The 21,932-nt window shown below is 43.6% G+C and overlaps 1 protein-coding gene across 7 annotated transcripts in view; it reads left to right on the top strand.

The window, feature by feature from the left end:
- TANC2 (tetratricopeptide repeat, ankyrin repeat and coiled-coil containing 2) overlaps positions 1-21,932 on the top strand; it is a 146,687-nt gene that overhangs the window by 56,057 nt on the left and 68,698 nt on the right. For all 7 annotated transcript variants that reach the window (XM_071451061.1, XM_071451059.1, XM_071451060.1 and 4 more), the window contains 2 exons: positions 6,139-6,246; positions 20,568-20,716. In XM_071451061.1, coding sequence (XP_071307162.1) covers positions 6,139-6,246; positions 20,568-20,716 — 257 coding nt within the window. The remainder of the gene's footprint in view (positions 1-6,138; positions 6,247-20,567; positions 20,717-21,932) is intronic.

The following is a 21,932-nucleotide window of genomic DNA, read 5'->3' as shown; positions in this document are numbered from 1 at the left end:
CCTCCTCCTGCCATGTCTGTGTATTAATGAAATAACTTCTTTCTCCTCAGAGCTATCCCCTACATGAACAAAGGCTTGTTGGCAGCCCACATGGGAAAAAAGCCTTATCTGGGGGGAAGGTGAGGGTGTGTTTTTCTTTTTGGGATCAATAATAGGAGCAGCTTTCTTCCTGAGGCTTTCCAGAGCATTCCTGGGAGCATCTGCTCAGGAGATTGACACCGGGATGCTCCTAAACCCTTTGGACTGAGCTGGGGAAGGGGATTTTGCTGGCTGCTGTCTCCAGCAGTGGTAAATTTGATGGAAAAATCCCTGTTCTACTTCCCTGAATGACACAAAATTGTTTATTATAATAAGCAAAATGGAAATTGAGCTAAATTCCTTTTGGACGTACAGGCTACAGGCAGGTTAGTATTTTAGGAGGAATTATTTTCTCTCTGAATCTATAAATGTGTATTGTAAGATCATTGTGATGTCATTATTGAACACTTCAGGCAGAAATCTGTATTATTTTATTCTACATATATTTAAAATTCATATAAGCCTTTTCAAAACCAGGTGATTTTCTCCCTTGAGCATTGATTTGGGCTGTCTATTCAGACAGAAAATCATTTTGATCAATTATTTGGGAAGATTTGTAATAATCTTGATTAGATAGGTAATAATTTGGTTTAATTATACTTTTTCAGAAGACTCATTCCTTTTTGAGGTCTCTGAACGTATTCCTGCTGATATTTTCTGTGCCTCGTTCATCTGGAGAGAGACAGAGAGGAGGGAAGAATGTTCCAAGAGGTTTCTGTGGTCCCATGGGATTGCAGAATCCACTGCTTTGGAGAAGGTTGTTCCTCAGTTTTGCAGAGGAAAAATAAATTCCAGGGGCAGTAATAGGCAAAACCTTTGTGTTACACACATCTACAGTTTAAAGGAGAATTTCTGCATTAATGTAGTTGCCTTTTTGAGCTCTCCTTTCCCATTGCTTGTCCTGATATCACCAGCTTGCTGAACTCTCTTCCTGCTTTTATTTATTCTTTTCCTCTTTCCACCTATATTTCCTTCAATTTTCTTGTTTCAGGACCTTATCTCCTAAACTAAACATGTTTTCTGGAAGTTTTGGAACGAGTCTGATGTTTCCAGACAATACATTGTTCTCACCACTTTTCTGTGCTGCCCTGCCCTCACTGCTGTGATAATGTGGGATGAGAGGAGAGAGGCTGGGGAATGTAATTTAAAAAGCTTTTATAGTCTCAAATAATAGAAGAGGAAAAAACTGTTACACAATGGATTCTATAAAATAATGCTGGATTATGTAAAGAGGATGTTAACCTTCATTTTTTATGTATTGTCACTGGTTTAATTTTAATTTTTTTTTAAATATATACCTAAAAATCCTTATTACACATGGCTGGTATATTATTTCTCCTGGTTTCCCAGAGAAGCTGTGGCTGCCCCATCCCTGGAAATGTTCATGGCTGGGTTGGATGGAGCTTGGAGCAAGCTGGTCTAGTGGAACGTGTCCCTGCCCATGACAGAGAGTGGGACTGGAGCATTTTTTAAAGATCTTTTCTAACCCAAATCATTCTAGGTTTCCAGGATTAGTGCCACAGCAAAAATAATCATGTGGTCCATAATTTCCTCTTTATGGCTCTTACCTCAGCCAAATAAAGGGTCCTTTGGGACATAGGAGGCAGCAAAGCTTCATCGCCCGTGTGCTGGGTTTGGTGCAGCTGTGCTGAATGTGACAGCTATTTGTTCCAGGAGCTCTGTGGATCAATAACTCTGCAGCACTAAAAACATTTCAGTTCCAGGGAGATTTCAGTAAAGTCAGCTCTGCACAGCACTGCAGAGCTGCTGGGACACTTCCAAACATGAGTCAGGCTCTGGCATGAGTGAAAGATGGAAATGGAGGATGCACTGAGCACCCACTTTTCCTCTCTTTAAACCTGAGCTTCCAAAGTTTGCTCCCTGTTCTTAAAGAGAGTCCTAAAAAGTCAGGCTGCTGACATTGCAGTTACTAATGAAATGCTTTCCCTGTTGTTAGTCTCTCACAGAATCCCAGACCTGGTTTGGGTGGGAAGGGACCCTAAAACCCATCTGGTCCCATCTCCTGCCGTGGCAGGGACACCTTCCACTGTCCCAGGCTGCTCCCAGCCCCATCCAGCCTGGCCTGGGACACTTCAGGGATGGGGCAGCCACCAGGAGCAGACTTTGTCCCACTGCAAGACAGACAACCTGCTGCAGAAAATGTCATAAATGAGCCAGCTAATTACATTTTCTGATTGCTGGCCCTGCTAAGGGTTTTGCATTACATGGTTAATTCCTACCCCGGGATAAGCATCACTTTCCTCCTGCAGGAAGAGTTGCTGGCAAAGTCCAATGAGAATTTTATTTGCATCTACAGAAAGATTTTCAGTTTTGTTCTGCTGGCTTGGACACCAGTGGGGAGTAATATCACTTAGAACTGCAGAACTGACCCCAAAAATGTACAGTGTTGGTTTGAAATAACATCTCAGCCATTAAATTGAAGTTCCTTTTTCAGTAGTAGCAAGTCAGTTCCTGTGTGATGCATTTGTGTTTGTCCTCAAGCCATTGGGCCCAGGACTGGGCTGTGAGGTGGACACAGACCATGGCCTGCAGCCATCAGCTCCTGGGCTGTCAGTGGGTGACAGGAGCAAGGTTGTGGCTTTGGGCTCCATGTAATCAACAAGCTTTTCTGGATTAAATGCCAGTTTTGCAGCCAGTGTTGCCAGTGACTTCCATCTTGACTCAATCCATTATATTTTTATTACTGGTTATTGCAGACATCCTTTTTCCTTCCTGTTCTTGGAAGACATCATTTTCTCTGCTCAGACAAACTCCACTTGTATAACATGAGGGGCTATTTTCATGCTGTTTAACACCTGGAGTTGGTCAGCTTCATACAGAAAATCCTTACAGGAATAAGAGGCCTAAAGCACTGAGCAGGTACAGAATACTTCAAATAATTGTTTCATGCTCTTGTTAGTTTTTATAGTGTGTGCCAGAAGCTCATCCCATGACTGATCACAAGATTTGCCTTTGCTCTCAGGAAGGGGTTCAGGACCAAGGCAAACTGCTGTGCCTTGAAAAGCCACTTTTATAAAAACTTCAGTGTTATCCATTAACATTTGGCTGTAGAGTGTCAAACCAGGTTTTAGAGTTTGTGATATTTCCATTTGTTATTTATTCCAGTAGAAGACTAATGCCCAAATCTGAATCTGTCAGGATAATCTTCATTTGAACATGAGTCAGAGGTGCTTAATTCTTGTACATGAAAATCCTCCTTTCCTGTAATCGGGTTATGGGTGAGTTAGGAGGAGTTTTTGTCTTTTCCACACTTAGGGTATTTGTAATAACAGAAACTCTTCCTTCTGTGATTTTTCCCCACCTGTATTTACATGGAGAGAATTGTATTGACTTGAGCCTTTTAGAGTAAGCTGTTGTCTGTGAGTCAGGGTGACATGGTGTGTCTTGGCTGGTGGAAGTGTGTTTTTAAAGCTCAAATCATGCTTTTGAGGGAACAAAAACATAATAAAATAGATGCCAGGCCAGGCTGGACAGTGCTCTGAGCAACCTGGTGTAGTGGAAGGTATCCCCTTCCCAGTTCCAGGGAGTGGAACTGAGTGAGCTTTAAATTCCCTTCCAACACAATGCAAACTGTGATTTTGTGATGCTGTGAAGTGCCTTAAAATTATGTGTATGGCTGAACTTGCAGTGTATGGAGATTTCAGCACATTGGTGATAGGATGTTCTTTATTGCCCTCAAGAGAAGAAATGGTGGAGTAGTTTGTTGGATCCATGATCCACATCTGTGGTCATCAGTCAGTTCTGTGGAGAAGGCAGGAATTAGTGGGGCAATGGGCACCTCAGTGAGGAGTAAAAGAGATCCAGAGTAAATGTAGGAATAAAACCCAATGGAATGGGAGAGGAGTTCCTTCCTTACAGGTGAGAGGTGAACTGCTCAGTGCTGATCTGTCAAAGCAGGCAGGTCCTGCATCTTCCACACACCTTGTGTCCACACAGCAAGTGGGGTAGTGGTCACATTGCCCTCTCTGTGTTTATTAAAATTCTTCTTCCTCTTTTTAAAAACACTTTTTAGTGCAGAACCTTCTAGTGCCAATACCATCAGTCATTAACATTTCTTGAACTCTGAAAATTCTGTGGGTTTTGTATTTTAGAATACAGTGAGTGCTGCCACATGTGCATGGGATGATACATGGTTCTGGTGTCAGCCAGAAATGATAAAGAAAAGACAGGCTATTTTTAATATATATTATAGAAATTATTGTTACTGAGACTGTGGTAAAGCATATTTATTAAAACTGCAATTGCAAACTAAATACTAAAGGGTTGACCAGAATTATTATTTTAAACCATTTTCAGGCCATAGCAATAATCTTTTCAATATTAAAATGTTTTCATTACATCAGGATCTGGCACAGGATAGTTACTGGGACTGATTTTTCTCGGGTGTTGGTCACTTTGTGGCTGTGGGGTGTTTGTGTGTGCACATGTGGGATTTTTTCCAGGGGGATTTATATAGAATTAACTGCTGGCTTGTAGTGTTTAGCATCAGGCTGTGTGTTTGAGTGGTGCTGCACATCCATGGCCGTGGTGGGAGAAGGGGCTGCAGGCTGTCCTTATCTTGCTGAGTTTCTCACATTCCTCCTGCCCTGCAGGGCTCCTGTTACACGGGCCCTGATGGCCTTGCAGGGAATGTCTGGCAATATGTCTCATGCTCAGCCAGGATTTTGTGTGTAAAATAGAAGTGTGGTCCCTGTTTGCCCTCCTCACGTCTCCTGAGGTGGATCATGAGGGGGCAGAGGGGAGGGGTTTTAGTACACCTGTTTTGGTGCAGAGATGGGGGGATTGATTCCTTGCCTTCCTTCTGCTTCACTTGATAGGGAAAAACCTCAGTCTGCATCTCTGTTTTGCACACTCCATTAAAAAAAATCTGGGATCACTAATGTGATGCAGCTCAGTTTGAGTGATCTGGTTGTGCATTGTCTGTCAGGCTCCTCATTCTTGGACCTTCTCAGCCTTTCCCAGCACCACAGCAGCTCCCTAAAACCAAGAGATTTATTGCTGCCTCAGAGACCATTCTCTGACCTGTTGGGCTTTTATTACAGGAGAAGCAAAAGAACAACCTCCCAATCTTTAGCTGCAGATCCCAAATTTAATTTGCAGGACAGGGAACTATAAAGATAAATTATGTAAATGGAGGGGCAGCGGCCACTGACCCCCAGAATTAGTGCTGAGGGGCTTTTGAAATTAGCCTTTCATTGTAATGGGCATGAGTTTAACTTGGAAATGCAATATGACAATCTTTGCATGCAACTTTTTCTCTAGTCCTCTTTCTCTGGTCTGGAATATATTTAAAGACTTTTACTAAACCACTTCTGTTAATTTTACTAAAAAAATGTTGTACAGAATTTCATGTCCTTTAGAGTTCAGACTGTTAAAATGTGGAGAAAATCCCATTTTTCTAGCACTAGTGGTCAGTGATGCTTTATTACAGACACTTTTACCTTTTCCCCATCCTCTATTAAGTCTCTTGATCTTTTATGGATTTGCAAGGATAAAAGTGCAGTGCTTCTTTTTGGCTTGCACTGTGTTAGCTTTGCTCTGCTCTTTTGTGTTGAACACCAAACCTGTTTGGTCCAACAATGAGACTGTCTTGAAATTCAAATTTTATGTTCAAGGAAACAATTACTGAACATAGTATTTATGTGTTCAGTTCAGATATTTACAGTTAAATATCTTAAAACCTGATGGGCTCTGTGTACCTCTCTATGATCTTTGCTTTTCCACAGTTGCTGGCTGGATCCAGGCTCATTTGCTTCCTCTAAAAAAATTTAATAAAATAGGAGAAAAGAAAATGTTTGAGAGTATCAGGAATGTGCCTCAGTGTTCACACACTTTAAAGTCAGCCTGTGCAGTTTGAAAGTTTAACCAAGAGCCATCTCCTTTGTAAAGAATGCAGATAATTTTTTTTCCTGGCAAAAAAAAAAAAAAGGTAACCTGATATGAGTCTGACAGTGTCGTTTAGTTAAGTGCTTCCATCTGTTGCTTGCTATTTCCCTTACTCATGACCTCTCTTTTTCTCTCCCCCTCCTTCTCCTTTAGCCCCTCTGAGGAAAGCAAAGTTTGTTGAGAGCCCTCGAATCCCAGAGTCCGAGCTTGGCTCCCCAACCCTCTCTGCCCAGAAGCTGGACGTTGATGCATTCTGCCCTGGTAAGCTGCATGCAAAGAAAGGCTCTGTGCAAACAGGGGCAACAGGCAGAAAGACTTTTCAAATGTATAATATGGCTCCTTTGGCTAGATGGTTGGTTGGACCTTCCCTAACCAAGTTTCACTGACTTGGAAATTGGAATAAGTGTTAATTTCTGATAACTGCCCATTTACGTTTGTTGCTTGCAGTTTTGCATGTGGCTGCTCTCCCCTCAGAATAATTTAGAAGGTGTAGAGAGTTGCTTTTGAGAAGATAAAAATGAGCCAATAAACATACTTGCTTTAAATTTAATTTTTAATGCTGGTCTGCAGAGAGGCTGGACTAAAACCACGTCTCAGAAACATCATTAAATCAGCTAAAGCAAAACTGTGGGACCTTGTTACCTGCATCAAGGAATTTTGGGGTGTTCACTTTTCTTTTGTTAAGAAATACCTTCTAACTTATGTATCCTGTAGCAGTTGCTCTGAAATGCATACACGTTGCTTGAGGCCTCTGGTTGAAAAATAAATAAAGTGGGTCATGTCCTGCCTGGCTCAGCCCTGTTCATGTCTGTCAGCTCGGGCAGGCTTTACCTAAATCCCCCAAGCAAACCCAGCACATGGGAGTGCCTGGAATCTGCAGCTCAGTATCATTTCCACTTGGAAGTGGCAACCTGGGGAAGGCTGTGGAGGTGCTGGCAGAAGGCTGAAAACAGCAGCAAGTGTTTTGGTGCATTCTGTGCTGAATTCTGCAGATTTTTCCCCCTGGCTTTCCTTGATAATGAACCATACTCACCATAGGCTTTGGATGGAAAAAAGAATGTTTAATAGGTTGGAATGGTGTGCAAATATGTGACATCTGCCTCTGAAATCTGTAGCTACAGTCGCCAAGGTCATATTAATAAATGACTGTGAAATCAGGGTGTTGATTATTCCTGTGGCTGATGAACTTGTAGAAGAACTTGTAGAGTGCTCAAAATTGGAGGAATTAATTGAATGTTGTCCAGATTTTGAATGTGGGCTTTCTTGAATGTATTGTCTGAAAGAGAAGTTGTCTCAGAAAATCAAAAGACAGTTCCTGTGCTTGGCAATGCCTAATTTGAGACCACAGTTGCCTTGAAAAGTGCTGCTCCTATTTCAATCATCATGAATTACAATTAAAAATGTGCTGCTGCAGCCCTTTTTTCTAACTGAATGGCTTCAACTGTCATGTTTATAATTGTTAATAATTATAAACTTATTATGATTGCATCCACAGAGAATTATCATTGCATTGTAAGATTAAAAAAACATAAATTCCACATTCCCACACCCAGACATGTGCCTCCCCTCTTCCAGAGCTTTGGAGGCCAGGACTCCTGCCAAGCCCAGGGATGGGCTTTGACAATGGGATCTGCAATTTCTTTAATTTCTTTTTTCTGCTATTTGATCTCCTTCTCTTGCTGATAGTTTAGTGATCTGAAAGGAAAAGTGGAGATTTGTACTGCCTTGAAGTGTCGTTAAAGGAACATGGAGTGTCATTAAGGAAGGAAAAAAGTGACAATGGCAGAGTTGTCACAGTGGAACCAATGAGGCTGGAAAAGCCCTTTTAGAGCTTTGAGTCCAACTGCAAACCCAGCTCTCCCAAGGCCACCATGTCCCCAAGTGCCATCTTGGTGTACTTGGGAAAGGGAAATAAGAGCAGAACAGTACATGCCAGGGAAAAGCAGGGACTTGGAGTCAAGGTAGAAACTGCAGGCTGAGAGTTCAGTTTGTTTCAGTTTCCTTAAATGTGACCCCAGGGACCTGTTAGGGAGCTGCTCTCTTCATGTGTGCTTGTGTCCAGGGACTGTGGCCAGGTTTATATTGGCAGCTGGGACAGGCAAGGGAAAAGAGCAGGATAGAATCCATTGGGGAAGGGTTTCTGAAGCTGTTCAGGGAAGAAACTGCCCAGATTTATGGATCCCTCTGTGAAAGTAGCAGTAATGAGGGGGCTGGAGGTTTTGCTGGTCTGGAAGGATGGATTCCAAGCTTGAGATGCTCCACCTTGGAAGAAGTAGGTGGTTGGAGGAGGATCCTTGTGTAAAGAGGGAAAGAAAGGAAGAACTGAGTTGTGGTCAACTCACAGGAACCAAAGGGGACACAGCATCCAGCTCCTGATGGGAAGGTGGAGGAAGAGTCCTACTGCAGATCATGGCAAAGCTTCAGGCACTGCCTGGAATCAGTTTTCCAAGGAAATACAACTCCTTTCTTCTGTGCTAGGCTTACATTAACCCTCTTCTGAAATGTGTGCATCCTGTGAAGATCTAGCACACAGTGCTAAATCCTTGAGCATTTCCAAGAATAACGGTGTGAGATGAAAGAAGGAAAAAAATTAGGCTGATGATCTGCCTGGCAATGGAGGGGAGGTGGAGTGGTTTTTAATGTGATCCCTGACAAAAAATGTAATTAATTATACACTTGAAAGCAGTTTAAAACACTAAATAGCAAAGAAAAGAGAACATTAGCTACTCTGCATATATAGGAATAACGATTTCAGTTTGAGATGCCGAGAGGTGAAATTTTGCTCAGTATCAAAATGTTTATTTTAAGGCTTCAGGCAAGTTTCAGCACATTCCAGGGAGGTGGTTTCCTGAGCAACTGCAGTGCCCCTCATGCTGCTGGGGGGGAGATTTGCCTGTGACATCTTCAGTGTGAGTCAGTGTGGGGGAGTGACGTGCTCCCGACGTTCCAGTGCCGGGGAAGGAGAAAGAAGATCACAATACCAAGTAGAATCATGGAGGGACATTCTAATACCAAGCACAAATAGTGAAGTTTTAAGCTTGGTATAATTTCTTTTTTTTTTAATTATTACATTCATTGTATAGAGAAAAGAATGTAGATACTAAAATATTAATAAATCTTCTTAAATGAATTTAGAATTAGGCCCATATTTTATAGTTGTTGCAACTAAGATGATGGCAAAAAAAAGCTGTTCCATGACTTGGAAAAACCCCTTTCTACCAGAATTATCACAGAATAAGCTGAGTTGAAAGGACCCACAAGGATCACTGAGTCAGATTATGTTTCTGTAGATGGTTTTGTAGTTGCAGAGGTTGTTCAGATTTCAGTCCTTGACTTGAAGTGTCCCTAATGGAGAAGGAGTTCCTTGTCTCTTCCCTGTGTGGGTAGTGAAGCCCTGGCACAGGTCTCCCATCCCTGGAAATAGCCAAGGCCAGGTTGGACAGGGCTTAGAGCAACCTGGTCTAGTGGATGGTGGAGCTGGATGAGCTAAAGGGTCTTCAAGCCCCACCATTCTGTGACTGTGTGACTTAGCAGAGTCTTTATAAGGAGGGTCTTGGAAGGTTTCTGATCCATCTTCCCCCCTTGTCTCTGCTCCAATCCTGCAGACACTGTTTGACAGAGGCATTTGTGATTTCCCTCTTGCCACCCCTCTGAAGGCAGGGCGGCTGGGGATGACAGCCTCACACACATCATCGCTCTTCAAGGAGGATAACGTAGAATAGCAGGAATTGACCTTCAAACCTCTGTTGTTCAACTGCCAAACCTTTCCTGCAGTGATTCTAATGACTCAGTTTAATATGTAGGGGTTTTCCCCCACGTTATCACGCCTCACTTCTGCTTGCGTGGTAAACTGTCCTGGCTTCTTGGTTCTTAATTGTGGTCACAAGGGCATCTTTCTTTGAGCTGCTTTTTGTTTTTCATGATAGCTAAACCATGTTTTGACTTCTAAGTGCTCAGAAAATCTGTTGGAGATGGATGGTGCTTTCAGGTAATGGCCTTTTGCCTCAGATTAATGTTTGCAGTTGCATTTTATGTAATTTATTACCTTGGTGTTGTGTTCCAAAGGCTAAGTCTGTTATGACGTTATCTTTTAATTTGATTAACTCCTTCTTCAGAAATTTTGGGACACAGATCTTGAGTGTCTGGTTTGCTTGTTGCACATTAGGCTGGCAGGCGTCTGTTTTCATCCCTGATTGAGTTAGGAATCACTGCAGTGCTCCTGCCACAGACAGGGAGGGGAGTGATTTACCATGGCAGCAGCACTTGTGTTCATCTCATCGCTCCTTTTTCTCTCCCTTTGGTTAAAGAATCGTTGAGCTTGGCATCTGCCTGCTGCTGCTTCTCCCTTTTTATCACGTAAAATGTGCATTTTTCATTTTACATTGTCCACGTGTTTCTCCTAAACACAACAAAATGCTTCTCGGGTCTTAGAAAAAGCCCTTTAAGAGGGAATGCGGGAACCAGCAGTACTCTCTGATTTTGCATTGTGAAAATACAGGCACTGAGCCAAAAAAATCCTACAAAACCCCAAACAAATTTTGCCAGCAGGATTCTGGTCCAACCTCTGTCATATTGAACAGTGATGAACTGGGGGGAAGGAGAGGAAATAATCAAACCAACCGTGATCTGACAAATGGTTTTACTGTTGAATCTTGTGGTTGTCCCAGCACTGTCAAGCCCACTGACCTGAAGGGAATGGGAAATCATTGTGATCAGCCCTAATTGCAGAAGAGCCATAATTTGGCACATTGGTTGCCATGGAAGCGATTGACTTTTCTCATGCTGTTCCTGGGAGGATGCTGTTGGTTCCTTCTGCTAGATCAGGAGATGGAACCAGTTTCAGAATAAACTCGTGTGTTACAAAACGAGCCCCAGTCTGGTCTGGAATTCTGGATCAGAGGGAGGAATACTGAAGGCATTGCTGGAGTTCCAGCTGTGAATCCTTTTGGGATTGGCCACAGACCAGTTGCCATTAGGTGTCATCGAGTTTGCTTGAACTGAAAGCTGTGACTGGGAGAATAGTGGTGGGGTCCAGAGTTTGGGGTTCATTGAATCTTACCAAAGCAGAGCTGTTCAAGGTAAGAAGTGGAAATAAGATGAATCCCATAGATTATTCCCAAATGTTTTAACTGTTAAATAACTGGAGACAGCATGCTTTTCTCAAAGCTTCCTGGTGCAATCTGTTAATACCCAACCCTTACAGGGTTTGGGTTCAATCTACCTGGAGGAGAAAAAAAGGGGAAAAAAGAGGGGAAAAGGCTGTAAATGATCCAAATTCCGTTTTTGTGATGAACTGCCCAAGATTAAAGTGTTGTGACTGCTTTCACAGGTGTAACCTAGATGGCTCCTCAGGTGTGTTTTGCTTCAGATACTTCAGCAGCAGCAGCAGCAGCCTAGCACCTCTGGCTGCCCATCCAGACAGATCCCAGGCAATCCAAGGAGTTGTTTTCCCTCAGCAAGCTGCAGTGCTTGCTTCCAACTGATCTGTTGGGAACCAGTAACATTTTTGTGCTAATACTTAGGCTTTTTGAATATTTATAGTTTTATGCCAGCAAATAAATATGTACATAAGCAAAGCAGCCCTGCTGGTTTTGAAAGTGTCAGTGTTGGGCCTGTGAGGATCAGTGTAAAACCTTTTCTTCCATATCTGAGCAGGTGGGGCAGATTTCTCACTGACTGAGTGACTCTGGCAGAGGAGTTTCCTCTTCTATCATATTATTTTTTGACAACAGGAGCACTGATGCTCTTGAATCCCAGCATGGTTTGGGTTGGGTGGCACCTTAAAGATCATCCAGTCCCACCCCCTGACATGGGCAGGGACACTTTCTAGAACAGGTTGCTCCAAGCTCCATTCATCCTGTTTTTGTCATAAAAATGTACTGGAGGAGAGGGGAAAGAAAGAGGAGTGGTCAGTAATTCTATTTCTTTTTTCTCTACAGTGTTTTGAGATGCTGTTGTTTTGTTTCACCTCTTTATGGAGGCAACCCCCTCAGTATTCATTTTACCATTATTGTTAGCTGTAACAATAGAAGAAGGGATGGTTGCATTTGTAGGAAACTGCTCTGTTCTTTTACAAGCCTGGTTCCCATGTCCCAGTGCCTACGGATGAAAGTCCTTGAATTTCAGTGATGCTATGGAGAGCTGCCCATAAGTGAAAATATGCAGTGCTCTGAAAGCCACACCATGACTTGTGCTCTCTTGCCAGTTGCTGTGACTTCCTCACCCTCCCCAGGGTTGCAGAACAAGAACTTCTTTATTCTTATCTAGCGTGACTGTTGTTCCCCTGGTGAAATTGGTTTCAGTCGTCAGCATTCCCTCTGTCCCATCTGCTCTGTTCTCCAGGGCAGCACAGCTGCCCTTGGACCCTGAAGAAAGGAGCTCAACTTGTGCATAACCTCCTGTACCACAGTAGATTTTCCACCTCATTAAGCAGAATTTTTGACGTTTTATGTCACTAATTATTTAACTCCAAATCGCTTGAAAATAATTACCTTGAGTCCAAACATGACCATTTTGGCCAGCTGCCAGCCTGAAAGTGCAGCCCTGCTTGGAAGCCCTGGTTGGCTTCAAATTCCTCCAGTGCCCTGGAACTTACTGCAGGCTCCAAGATCCTTGTATTTGGACTGAGACTGTAGCAGCCTTCCTCCCTGACTCCTGTGCCTGCTGGTTTTGTTTCTCAGAGTGAAGTCCCCACTGGCCCCATCCCCATGGGGAAGCCCTGTCCCACCAGGTATGGTCAGCACTCAGAGCAGGTCCCTGCTGCTGGCAGAGTCTGCCCGGGGGGAGCATTCCTGGGCTCCCTGCTCTGTTCCCATCTGTTCTGGGCATCTCTCTTGGCTGGCAGGAGCTGTGGTGATGTGTGCAGTTACCTGCACATCTGTTACCTGTACCTGCCTCCTTCGGTAACTTCAGTGGTGTTTCTCCACCTACTTTATACAGATGAAATTACAGCTTCTAATCTGTATAACTTCAGGGCACTGTGAGGATAGTGTGGGTTATTTTATTTTATTTGAGTGGGGGTAAGATTTTTATAAGTATAGTTTATGTTTTAGAGAAAGAACAAATGTTAAATTGATCTCATCCACACGGACAGTAGACTTCCCTCTCCAATCATTGAAGATACACAATTAACAACAGCCCTATACATTAGTTCTGTTAGAAATTAGTCCCCAAAAGAATCAGAGAATAACAGACTGGGTTGGACTGGAAGGGGCCATTCCAGCCACTGCCAAGGGCAGAGAACCTTCCACTAGACCAGCTTTAAGCCGGGTCCAGTCTTGACTTCTAATTTTAAAAGCTGGCAACAGTAAATTAATCTATTTCTGTAGCAGTTATTACATCCAAACAAAACTTTTGAAGTCTTATTCAGGTACGTAATGGTAGGTTTTCAGCATTGTTGTCAGTGTCGTAAATGCAAAGACCATAATTTAGTCAGATTTGCTTTTAATAAACTTATCCTGGGAAGATGCTAATAGATCAGATCAGGTAAGGACAAGGTCTTTGTTCTGTCTTGTCTCTTGCTGGTGACCTCCCACTTAACAGTGGTCAAAGGTGACAGTAAAGTGTTATTTGCCTTATTAAACGTTTGGCTCATTTTAATGCTCCTTGTGTTTTGACCTGGCAAAGCTGCCTTGGAAGAAGGAAAGGTGTTGGTCAAAATCCTCTTCTACAGACTCTACTCCCCAAGAAAATGATGGAAAATACTACGTTATATATCTATATATACATTTCTGAAAGTCTCCTGCAACTTTCTTTGTGCCCCTGTTGGTTGGCCAGGGTTGGCCTTACCACAAAGGGAGCAGGTTTTTCAAAATTCTTGTCAGATTTCTATCACCTGATAGAAATAAATTATGTGAAAAATCAGAGGAAGGAATGTGAGAGGTTTTGAAAGAGAGTTGCTGGAATTAAACAGATTATTTGGGTGGTTGTGATGCAACATGCTGGTGGAGGTTAGGATTTTTATTTTTTTTCTTTTTCTCGTGAAATTTTGTCCCATTTGTTGCTAAGAGACAATAACTAGGGATACTTCAGAGAACAAAAGATGTGGCTGGGAAGAGGAGGAGGAGGGAGAAGGGTGCAGCTGGCTACTCTCCTACCTGAGGGGTTTTCTCTTTAAAAGGGCAGAATTGGGTGGAGGGCGAGGGGCTGGGCTGGGCTCGGCTCTTGGCATCGGAGGAGGGATGTCGCAGACAACTTTTATGAAAAATCCTTTCCTTAGGATTTTTCCTCCTGAGAAGCTGAGAGGCCTCAGGAACAAAATGTAACCAATGGTTATCTGCTGCTGTGGAATGCAACAGGTGGATCTGGGATTGGTCTCATGTGGTTGTTTCTAATTAATGGCCAATCACAGCCCAACTGGCTCAGACAGAGAATCTGAGCCAAAAGCTTTTGTTATCATTCCTTTCTACTCTTAGCCAGCCTTCTGATGAAACCTTTTCTTCTATTCTTTGAGTATAGTTTTAATGTAATATATATAATAAAATAATAAATCAAGCCTTCTGAACCATGGAGTCAGATCCTCGTCTCTTCCCTCGTCCAAGAACCCCTGTGAACACGGTCACAGAGGGACAGCCGAGCCGGCCTGTGCTCACTGCAGGGAGGATTCACTGCTTTTGTCCTCCCACTGCTTCTCCTACCGTGGGTGAGCCTTTGCTTGTAAGAGCAGCTGCTGAACTGGGACCTTATTGCCCCCGATGTGACTGGAAAGGACCTTCACCATCTCTTGGGATGCCCCGGAGGAAAACCCGGGACCCCTTCCCGAAGGGCGCATCTCCTCGGCTGAGGCGGATGCTACAGAGGAGCCCGGCTGCCGCTGCCTCAGCCTTTTTCACTACTCTCAAACCCAGCACCCCGTGTCCATCTGACGCCAGCGGCTCCTGCTAAGGCTGCCGAGTTGTCAGTTTTTATTTTGTTTGCCACCCCTGGGGGTGTGCCTGCCTCTGCCTGCCCGCCATTGCCGTGAGGGGAAAGGCGGCCGAGCCCGCGGCACAGCGCCCCCTGCAGCCATGGGCGATCATCGCCCCCGGGAGCCAGCAGCGCCCCTGCCGGCCGTGCCAGGAACTGCAGCGAGGGGAGGATGCAGTCGGGTGTTCGTGCCTGGTAAAAATGGATTAGGAACTGTGGAAAACAGGTTAGACTAGAAACTGTTGAAAAATAGTTGGTAAGTGTTAAGCTTGCACTGTTAGTTTGGGTATGGTAAAAGGGGTGAAAAGGGTAGTTATAAGAAATACGGCACTTGGTGTACCGTATTGTACCTAAGTGAAGTGCGCCACTTCCCAAGTGAAATGAGCCAACCTGGACTGAACTGTAAGGGCCAATAAAGCGCCTAAAACTGGATTTGCATGAAGGAATGGAAAAGAAACCGATCCAAAGGGACAAAAAACAGGATAAAAAGGGGCATCTGACCCTTGGAAACTGTGCTGCTCCACCTGGGACATCGGGGACGTCACTGCTGAGGAAGACCCAGCGCTGATCCTCGACGGGATTGCTCCTGCTCGGCCCGTGGGCGCCCTTGCTTTAGGCCTTTCTTTTTATTATCATAAATGCTGAAATCACTTTTAGTACCGGGAATCTGGTCCTGTTTCTAACAGTGCCAGAGCTGTTTGTTTGCCTTGTATACGCATTTACATCCTGGTGAAGAACTGGGGTTTCTTTTCCCATACTTGTCCTGAAAGCCCTGTAATTTTGGATTACAATAATTCAGAGGGAAGGGGTCGCATTCTCCATTCCTTCCTTGGCAAACACCTGTCTTTCAAACCAAGACACATGCCTAATATTGCAAAACAAAAACAGGCTTTGGCAAACACATAGTATTTAAAGGAGTGTTTTTTCTCTTTTGGTATTAAAAAAGCCTTCTGCATCAATAAGAATGTACTACACTGCTCTCAAACTTGTCCGGAATAAAAGGTCAGTTTAAGACCTAAAAATAAATACAAACAACTTTATTTACTGGCCAATGCCTTTGATGGATGCCCTTTGACATCTAGTGTTGGATGTCCAGAGCTGGAGCACAGCCCCATATTCATTTCTTTGAGCTAAAGTGCCAAAAACTGTAAAGAAAGAAACAATTTCATCTCTGCTTTCTATCAGTGGAGAACTTACTGCTTCTGTCCTGATGTCCTCGATTTGTTAAAGAGCTCAGGAACATTTTTGGGGATCAAAGTGTAATCCTGTTTCCAGGAGATATTCCAGATGCCCAGGCTTGTATTTATGATAACTGGCCTTTTATATATATATATATAAAAGGCTACATATATACATATACATGTATATGTTCAGTAATGAGTGCCCTCTCATTTCCCTCATTCTTTTTCCTTTGGTCCACAAGGGTCCCCCTGAGCCTCCTTTTCTCCAGGCTGAGCCCCTTTCCAGCTCCCTCAAAAATTGACATTTTTAGAGATGCATACAGGGTCGCCTTCATCCCTTAGTAGTTATATTTTTTTTAAATCTCTTCTCGATGTAAACAAGACTAATGAAAAAATCTTCCATTAATTCTGAGATTAGGGGGATATGCAGAAATGGTCAAGGATATTTTCCAAATACAGCTCAAGTGTATCCAGAATAATTTAAAGCAGATGTACATAATAATGGGACAGATTCAGGTCACATGGAGGTAGGGAATTTGTTAGATAAAACTCTGCAGTTATGTAATTGAAGATCAGGGTCCTAAGTGGTATCAATTAATTCTGCCCTTCCATAAGTGCTTGCTTTTGCATATAGCTTTTTTTTTTTCATTGCTAATTCAAGGATTTTTGATTTCCTAAAGGTAAATCAGTCTCATACTCAGGCAGATTTGGGGATGGGTGCCTCTAAGGGAACTGTTACCCAGTTCTTGTTAGCCACTCACTGAAATAGATTTCAGCTGGTTTGAAAATAAAAGTATGACAATTAAACGAAAAATATTCTATGGACTACAGATGCATTGTTAATGTCTCCCAGCAGCACTACCCTCCACCATTTATCTAGAATTAGATGAGGGTGGCTATCAAACCAGTCACAGAATTACCAAATAAATCATGAAGAAATTTCATTTGCTTGTAAGCAATTGCAGCTGAAATATGTGGCAGCTTTCATGTAGGAATTGAAAGGAGGTAACAGAAACACTTTTTGAAAACGACAATGTACAAAAGAACATTGGACATTTTGAATGTTATGGTTTCTTGAGAAGAGCAAACCTAATAACTCTGCCATAAAATGATATATTTGGTTTTCAAGGAATACTCTGACCATTTATGAGCACTTATGAACTCAATCCTGCTGCATGTGATGCCTACAGAGGTGTTAAGAGTTGACCCCTTCAGAAATCCAGAGGGTATTTCTAGATAAGACATCTGAGAGAGCTGCCAGGCTCTGTAAAATTGCTCTTAAATGGCCTAAATCAGGTAAATTCCAGGGTGAATTGCAGAGATCTGCTGACGTATTTAAAGTGGGTTGAATTTTTTGAAGGGAGGATCAGAGGTATTAAATTGCTTGACAAGCTCAGGTTGTATTTCTAATTTGCATTCTTGCAGTTCAGTCAAAGAAAAAGTCATTAACTAAAAAAGAGGCAGAAGTAGATGGAAAGTATGGGGGTGTTCACTGCTGGGATGTGCTAAAATTGTTCAGAATAAAGAGAAAAAGGTATCTGTGTGAGCCTTAGGTACCTCCACTTGTTGCAGCAGACCTCTCATGAGGGGCAGAATTGAGCCAAGACACAAACTCTCATTTGAGAGTTGAAGTTAGAGTGCAATGTGGTTGCAGCACCAACTGGATAACACACAGGAGAAGGGAGACAAAACCAGTTATGCCCTTTCTCTGAACCTAGGAAGAGAGTATTAGGTCTTACTGTCAGCCCTGAAAGGCAACATAACAGCTTTTCTCCATAAAACCCATTCACAGGCACTTCAGAGCTGCTCTGTCTGTTCTTTGACATTCAGTTAAACGATTCCACTTATTTTTTAAGACTTTAGGAGGGGATAATCCAGTACAACGGCACTTTGCTTTAATTCAAAGTTATCTGTACTTTGAAAGCCAGGTTGTAATAAAATAATTGATAGTTTTATATGAAATCTGGAGGTCTCACAGCTCCACTGCTGTGGTTCAGCTGGTGACACCTTGTACCATGACCAGCAGGGAATGAGCATGGAGTGACAAGACAAGGCAGAAGAACCTTAAGCTGAAGGAGGTCAGAGTTAGATCAGACATGAGGAAGAAATTGTTCCCTGTGAGCCTGGTGAGGTCCTGGCACAGAGTGCCCAGAGCAGCTTTGGCTGCCCCATCTCTGTGAGTGTCCAAGCTTGGATGGGGCTTGGAGCACCCTGGGACAGTGCAAGGTGTCCCTGCCACGGCAGGAGATGGGAATGGATGGGCTTGAAGCTCCTTCCCATGCCAAACCTTTCCATGATTCTGTGAGTTACAGTCACAAACTGGTTTGGGTTGAAGGGATCTTGAAGGTGTTGTGGTTCCAATGCCCTGCTGTTATCAAAGCAGACAATTATTATCCTCTATATCTTCAGTGTACCTGTACAATGACTTGAGGCAAGATTGCAGTTTTCTGTGTTTTACTGGTGACATCCAGGTTCATGCCCCTTGGAGATGTTTCAAGGGTAGTTTAAAAGAAGTGGGGGGTTAAGGACAAAGTTAAACTCAACCTCCAATGAGTGAAGTTTGGCTGGGAGTTGTTCCCAGCACTAAGCCAAAGGAAACTGGCTGTACCCAGTGCCCTGCAGCTGCCTCACCTGGGCACTCCTGAATCCTCCCAGGTGGGCAGTACAGAGGTAGATCCAGCTGCTCCTTTCTGCTCCAGATGTGTAAGTCAGCATAATTAGAATATTTTTAATATTATGGTTGTGAAGACAGAACGGTAATGCACAATAAGCTGTGGAACCATTTGCAGGGAATGGCTTTCACCAAAAAATGTACCTTTAAAAATGTAGTATACCTTTTATAGAAAGAAATAACCTTGGAAATAAAAGTCTCTCTAGTTTTTCATTTTACATAAATGTCTCTGTTCTGGCTTGGGCTCCTAGAGCCAGTAAATGCCCACAGATTGACTGTGGGTGGTCAGCAGTTCCTCAAATTGGGCCATCCGTTTAAATTTGTCTCTCTTAAATCTCTCGGATTCACGTCAGCGTCGGTTCGAGCAGCACAATGGGGATTCAATAGCTCACACAGCTTACGTGGACTTACTGTATCATCCATTTTCATAACAGGGAAGCCACGGTGGAAGGACAGCTCCAGATGCTCAGCTCCCAGAGCTGGTGGTGCTTGGAATGCAGCCGTGGTTGCATGGGAGATGCTCCCGGGTTTTTAATTTGCAGTAGTGCAGATGAGACATCCAAAAATTGCTGTAAACTTCTGTGAGGTGTACTCTGAGATTAAATGCGGATTTCTGGAAGCAACTGGCTTAAATTTCCTGAGGTTTTGTACATATCCCAGGTTGCATGATTTGTGGGTTTCAGTTACAGTTATCAAAAAGCAGTATTTTATTTAAAGTAGCATCCTTTTACTGTTGCTGCAGGCTGAGTGCTGGAGGAGCCCAAACCAGGACAGAGCTAGGAAACGGAGATGGGCTCTTTTCCAGATTGTACATTATCAGATGAATAATTAACTGTAGACTAATTGCAAATCCTAATTAGTCCCCTATAACTGCACTAAGCACAGTATTACTTCAGTGTAAAGTAGTAAGAACTTGACCTTCAAGCTTTAACCCTGCTATTGGTGTGAGCAGGAAGGAACTTGACTTTCAGAACCCAAATTACATGTGCAATACTACAAGTCAAAAACCTCCACAGGTTTTTGTTCCTCCTTTTTTGTTATAAAATTAAAAGGCTACAGAAATGCCAGTATACATGCCAGGCTTTTTCCCATTGTGCATTGCTAGAAGATTGTCTGTGCTGCTTTCCCTACAGGTGGTGGGGAAAAAAACCAAAAAACAACAGAAAAAAATCATTAGGAATGTTGGTTTTGGCCTGTTTTGCAGACTTGATGGGGAATTTGTGGCATGGCCCATAGGGGGAGTGCAGAAAGTGAGTTGTACTTGGAGAGACTTGATTTCCATATGACTGTGAGGGTGCTGGGGACAGAAGACAACAGTGGAAGTTGCACTTTCACAAATCTATTTTCTGTCCTGGTCTTTCCTGTTAACTACTCAGTAGCTCTGAGTTTGGTTGGTTGCTCTGCAGCTTGTGGAGCACCTTCCAAATGGCTCTCGTAGCCTTGTCTTCTCTGTGAGCAACTTCTCTGTGAGAAACAGAGAAAAGAGAGCAAGCACTCTTCTCCAATGCTGGTCTGGAAATTCCTGTTCCCTGGTTGCTCTGGTGCTTCTGGTACAGGGACAAGATTCCTAGGTGTGCTTCCATGGGAGATGCTGAGAAAATAATGAGCAGTGAGAGGAGAAGCAACAGTTAACATTGGAGGAAACTTTTATCTATGGTACATGACCTAAAATTAATGACCAGCACGGAATGGTAAAACAGACTTGAATAACCTGAAAACCCGGATACTGAGGGTACACAGCAGGTACAGGTGTTGTGTCGGTAAAACCACTGAGCAGCAGCCAAAAGTAAACAATTCCTGTCTGAATCTGGTTTCCTTGTGTTTAGGTGATACTGAGCAAGAGCTGGGACCCCCTCCATCCGTAGATGAGGCAGCGAACACACTCATGACTCGCCTGGGCTTCCTCCTCGGAGAGAAAGTCACGGAGGTTCAGCCAGGGCCCCAGTACAGCATGGAGGTGCAGGACGAGAACCAGGTATGGCCCCTCTCCCCCTGATCCCCAGTGGGTTGGGATCGCTGTGGAGTTTGGGAGAGGGTGGTTATTGTCTAATTCCATGGCAACCAGGTGTCTCGGTGTGACAATGAAATAATGGTGCTGAGGTAAAGGTTGTATCTCCTCATCTCACGGTGAGTCATCCTCACAGAACAGCAGGCCGTGGTTCAGGGATCAGCCATGTGAGACAGCTTCTGTTGTTTTTCTGTTTCTGCAAATGTAGGAGTGGGCAGTGTTTCTAATCAGATTATAGTGACCAAAATAATCTGTACTTGCCTGGCATCTTCTCTGTGATATTTCAGAAGTACTTCAGTAGTGTTACATAAAGACTTACAGTCTCTGCAGAAGGGAGAGGCAAATAGTAAAAGCCCGATTTTACAGATAGTCATGCTTCTTGTTCATATTTGCCCAACAAGGTGATTTCATGCTTGAAAACAGATAAAGAAGGCAAATCATAAAATCTTTATTGTGATGGAGCTTGTTATATCCCTGGCTGGCTGGAAAGCTTTGGGCTATGATACAGGTTTTGTAGAAACTGTCTGAGCCTGAGTTTCTTCCTCCTTTTCCTCAGGTGTGGACAATTAGCTGTTTTACTGAGAGTGAAAATAGGAGGCCTTTCCTCCCCCACCCCTTTTTGTATTTAAATTGACAGATGGCTAATCCAGCATGTAGCAGAAGAGCACAAAACTCATCAGCCACTTCCAACTCTCTGCTCTTTTAATTGTCATTGGGTGACTCTGCATGAGTCACTCAGATATTTAACATAAATGTAATCCAGAGTACCTGAATTCCTTAAAAAGAGAGTCAGTGAAAAGTGGCCTGTCGTCAGCACAGAACAGATGTGGACCTGTTGGAGCAAGTCCAGAGGAGGCCACGGAGTTGGTCCAAGTGCTGGAGCCTCTCTGCTCTGGAGCCAGGCTGGGAGAGCTGGGAATGCTCAGAGTGGAGAACAGAAGGCTCCAAGGAGACCTTAGAGCCCCCTCCAGTGCCTAAAGGGGCTCGGGGAGAGCTGGAGAGGGAGGTTGGACAAAGGCCTGGGTGACATGAATGGCTCCCACTGCCAGAGGGCAGGGTTAGATGGGATCTGGGGAAGGAATTCCTCTGTATGGGGGGTGAGGCCCTGGCACAGGGTGCCCAGAGAAGCTGGGGCTGCTCCTGGATCCCTGGCAGTGTCCCAGGGCCAGGTTGGGTTGACTGA

The sequence above is a fragment of the Agelaius tricolor genome, unplaced genomic scaffold (genome assembly GCF_023055355.1).
Source record: "Agelaius tricolor isolate 1412-34295 unplaced genomic scaffold, bAgeTri1.0.p SCAF_31, whole genome shotgun sequence".
In the NCBI taxonomy this organism is placed as follows: domain Eukaryota; kingdom Metazoa; phylum Chordata; class Aves; order Passeriformes; family Icteridae; genus Agelaius; species Agelaius tricolor.
Note: the sequence above shows the minus strand (reverse complement) of the source record. Positions and strands in the feature narration are given on the sequence as shown.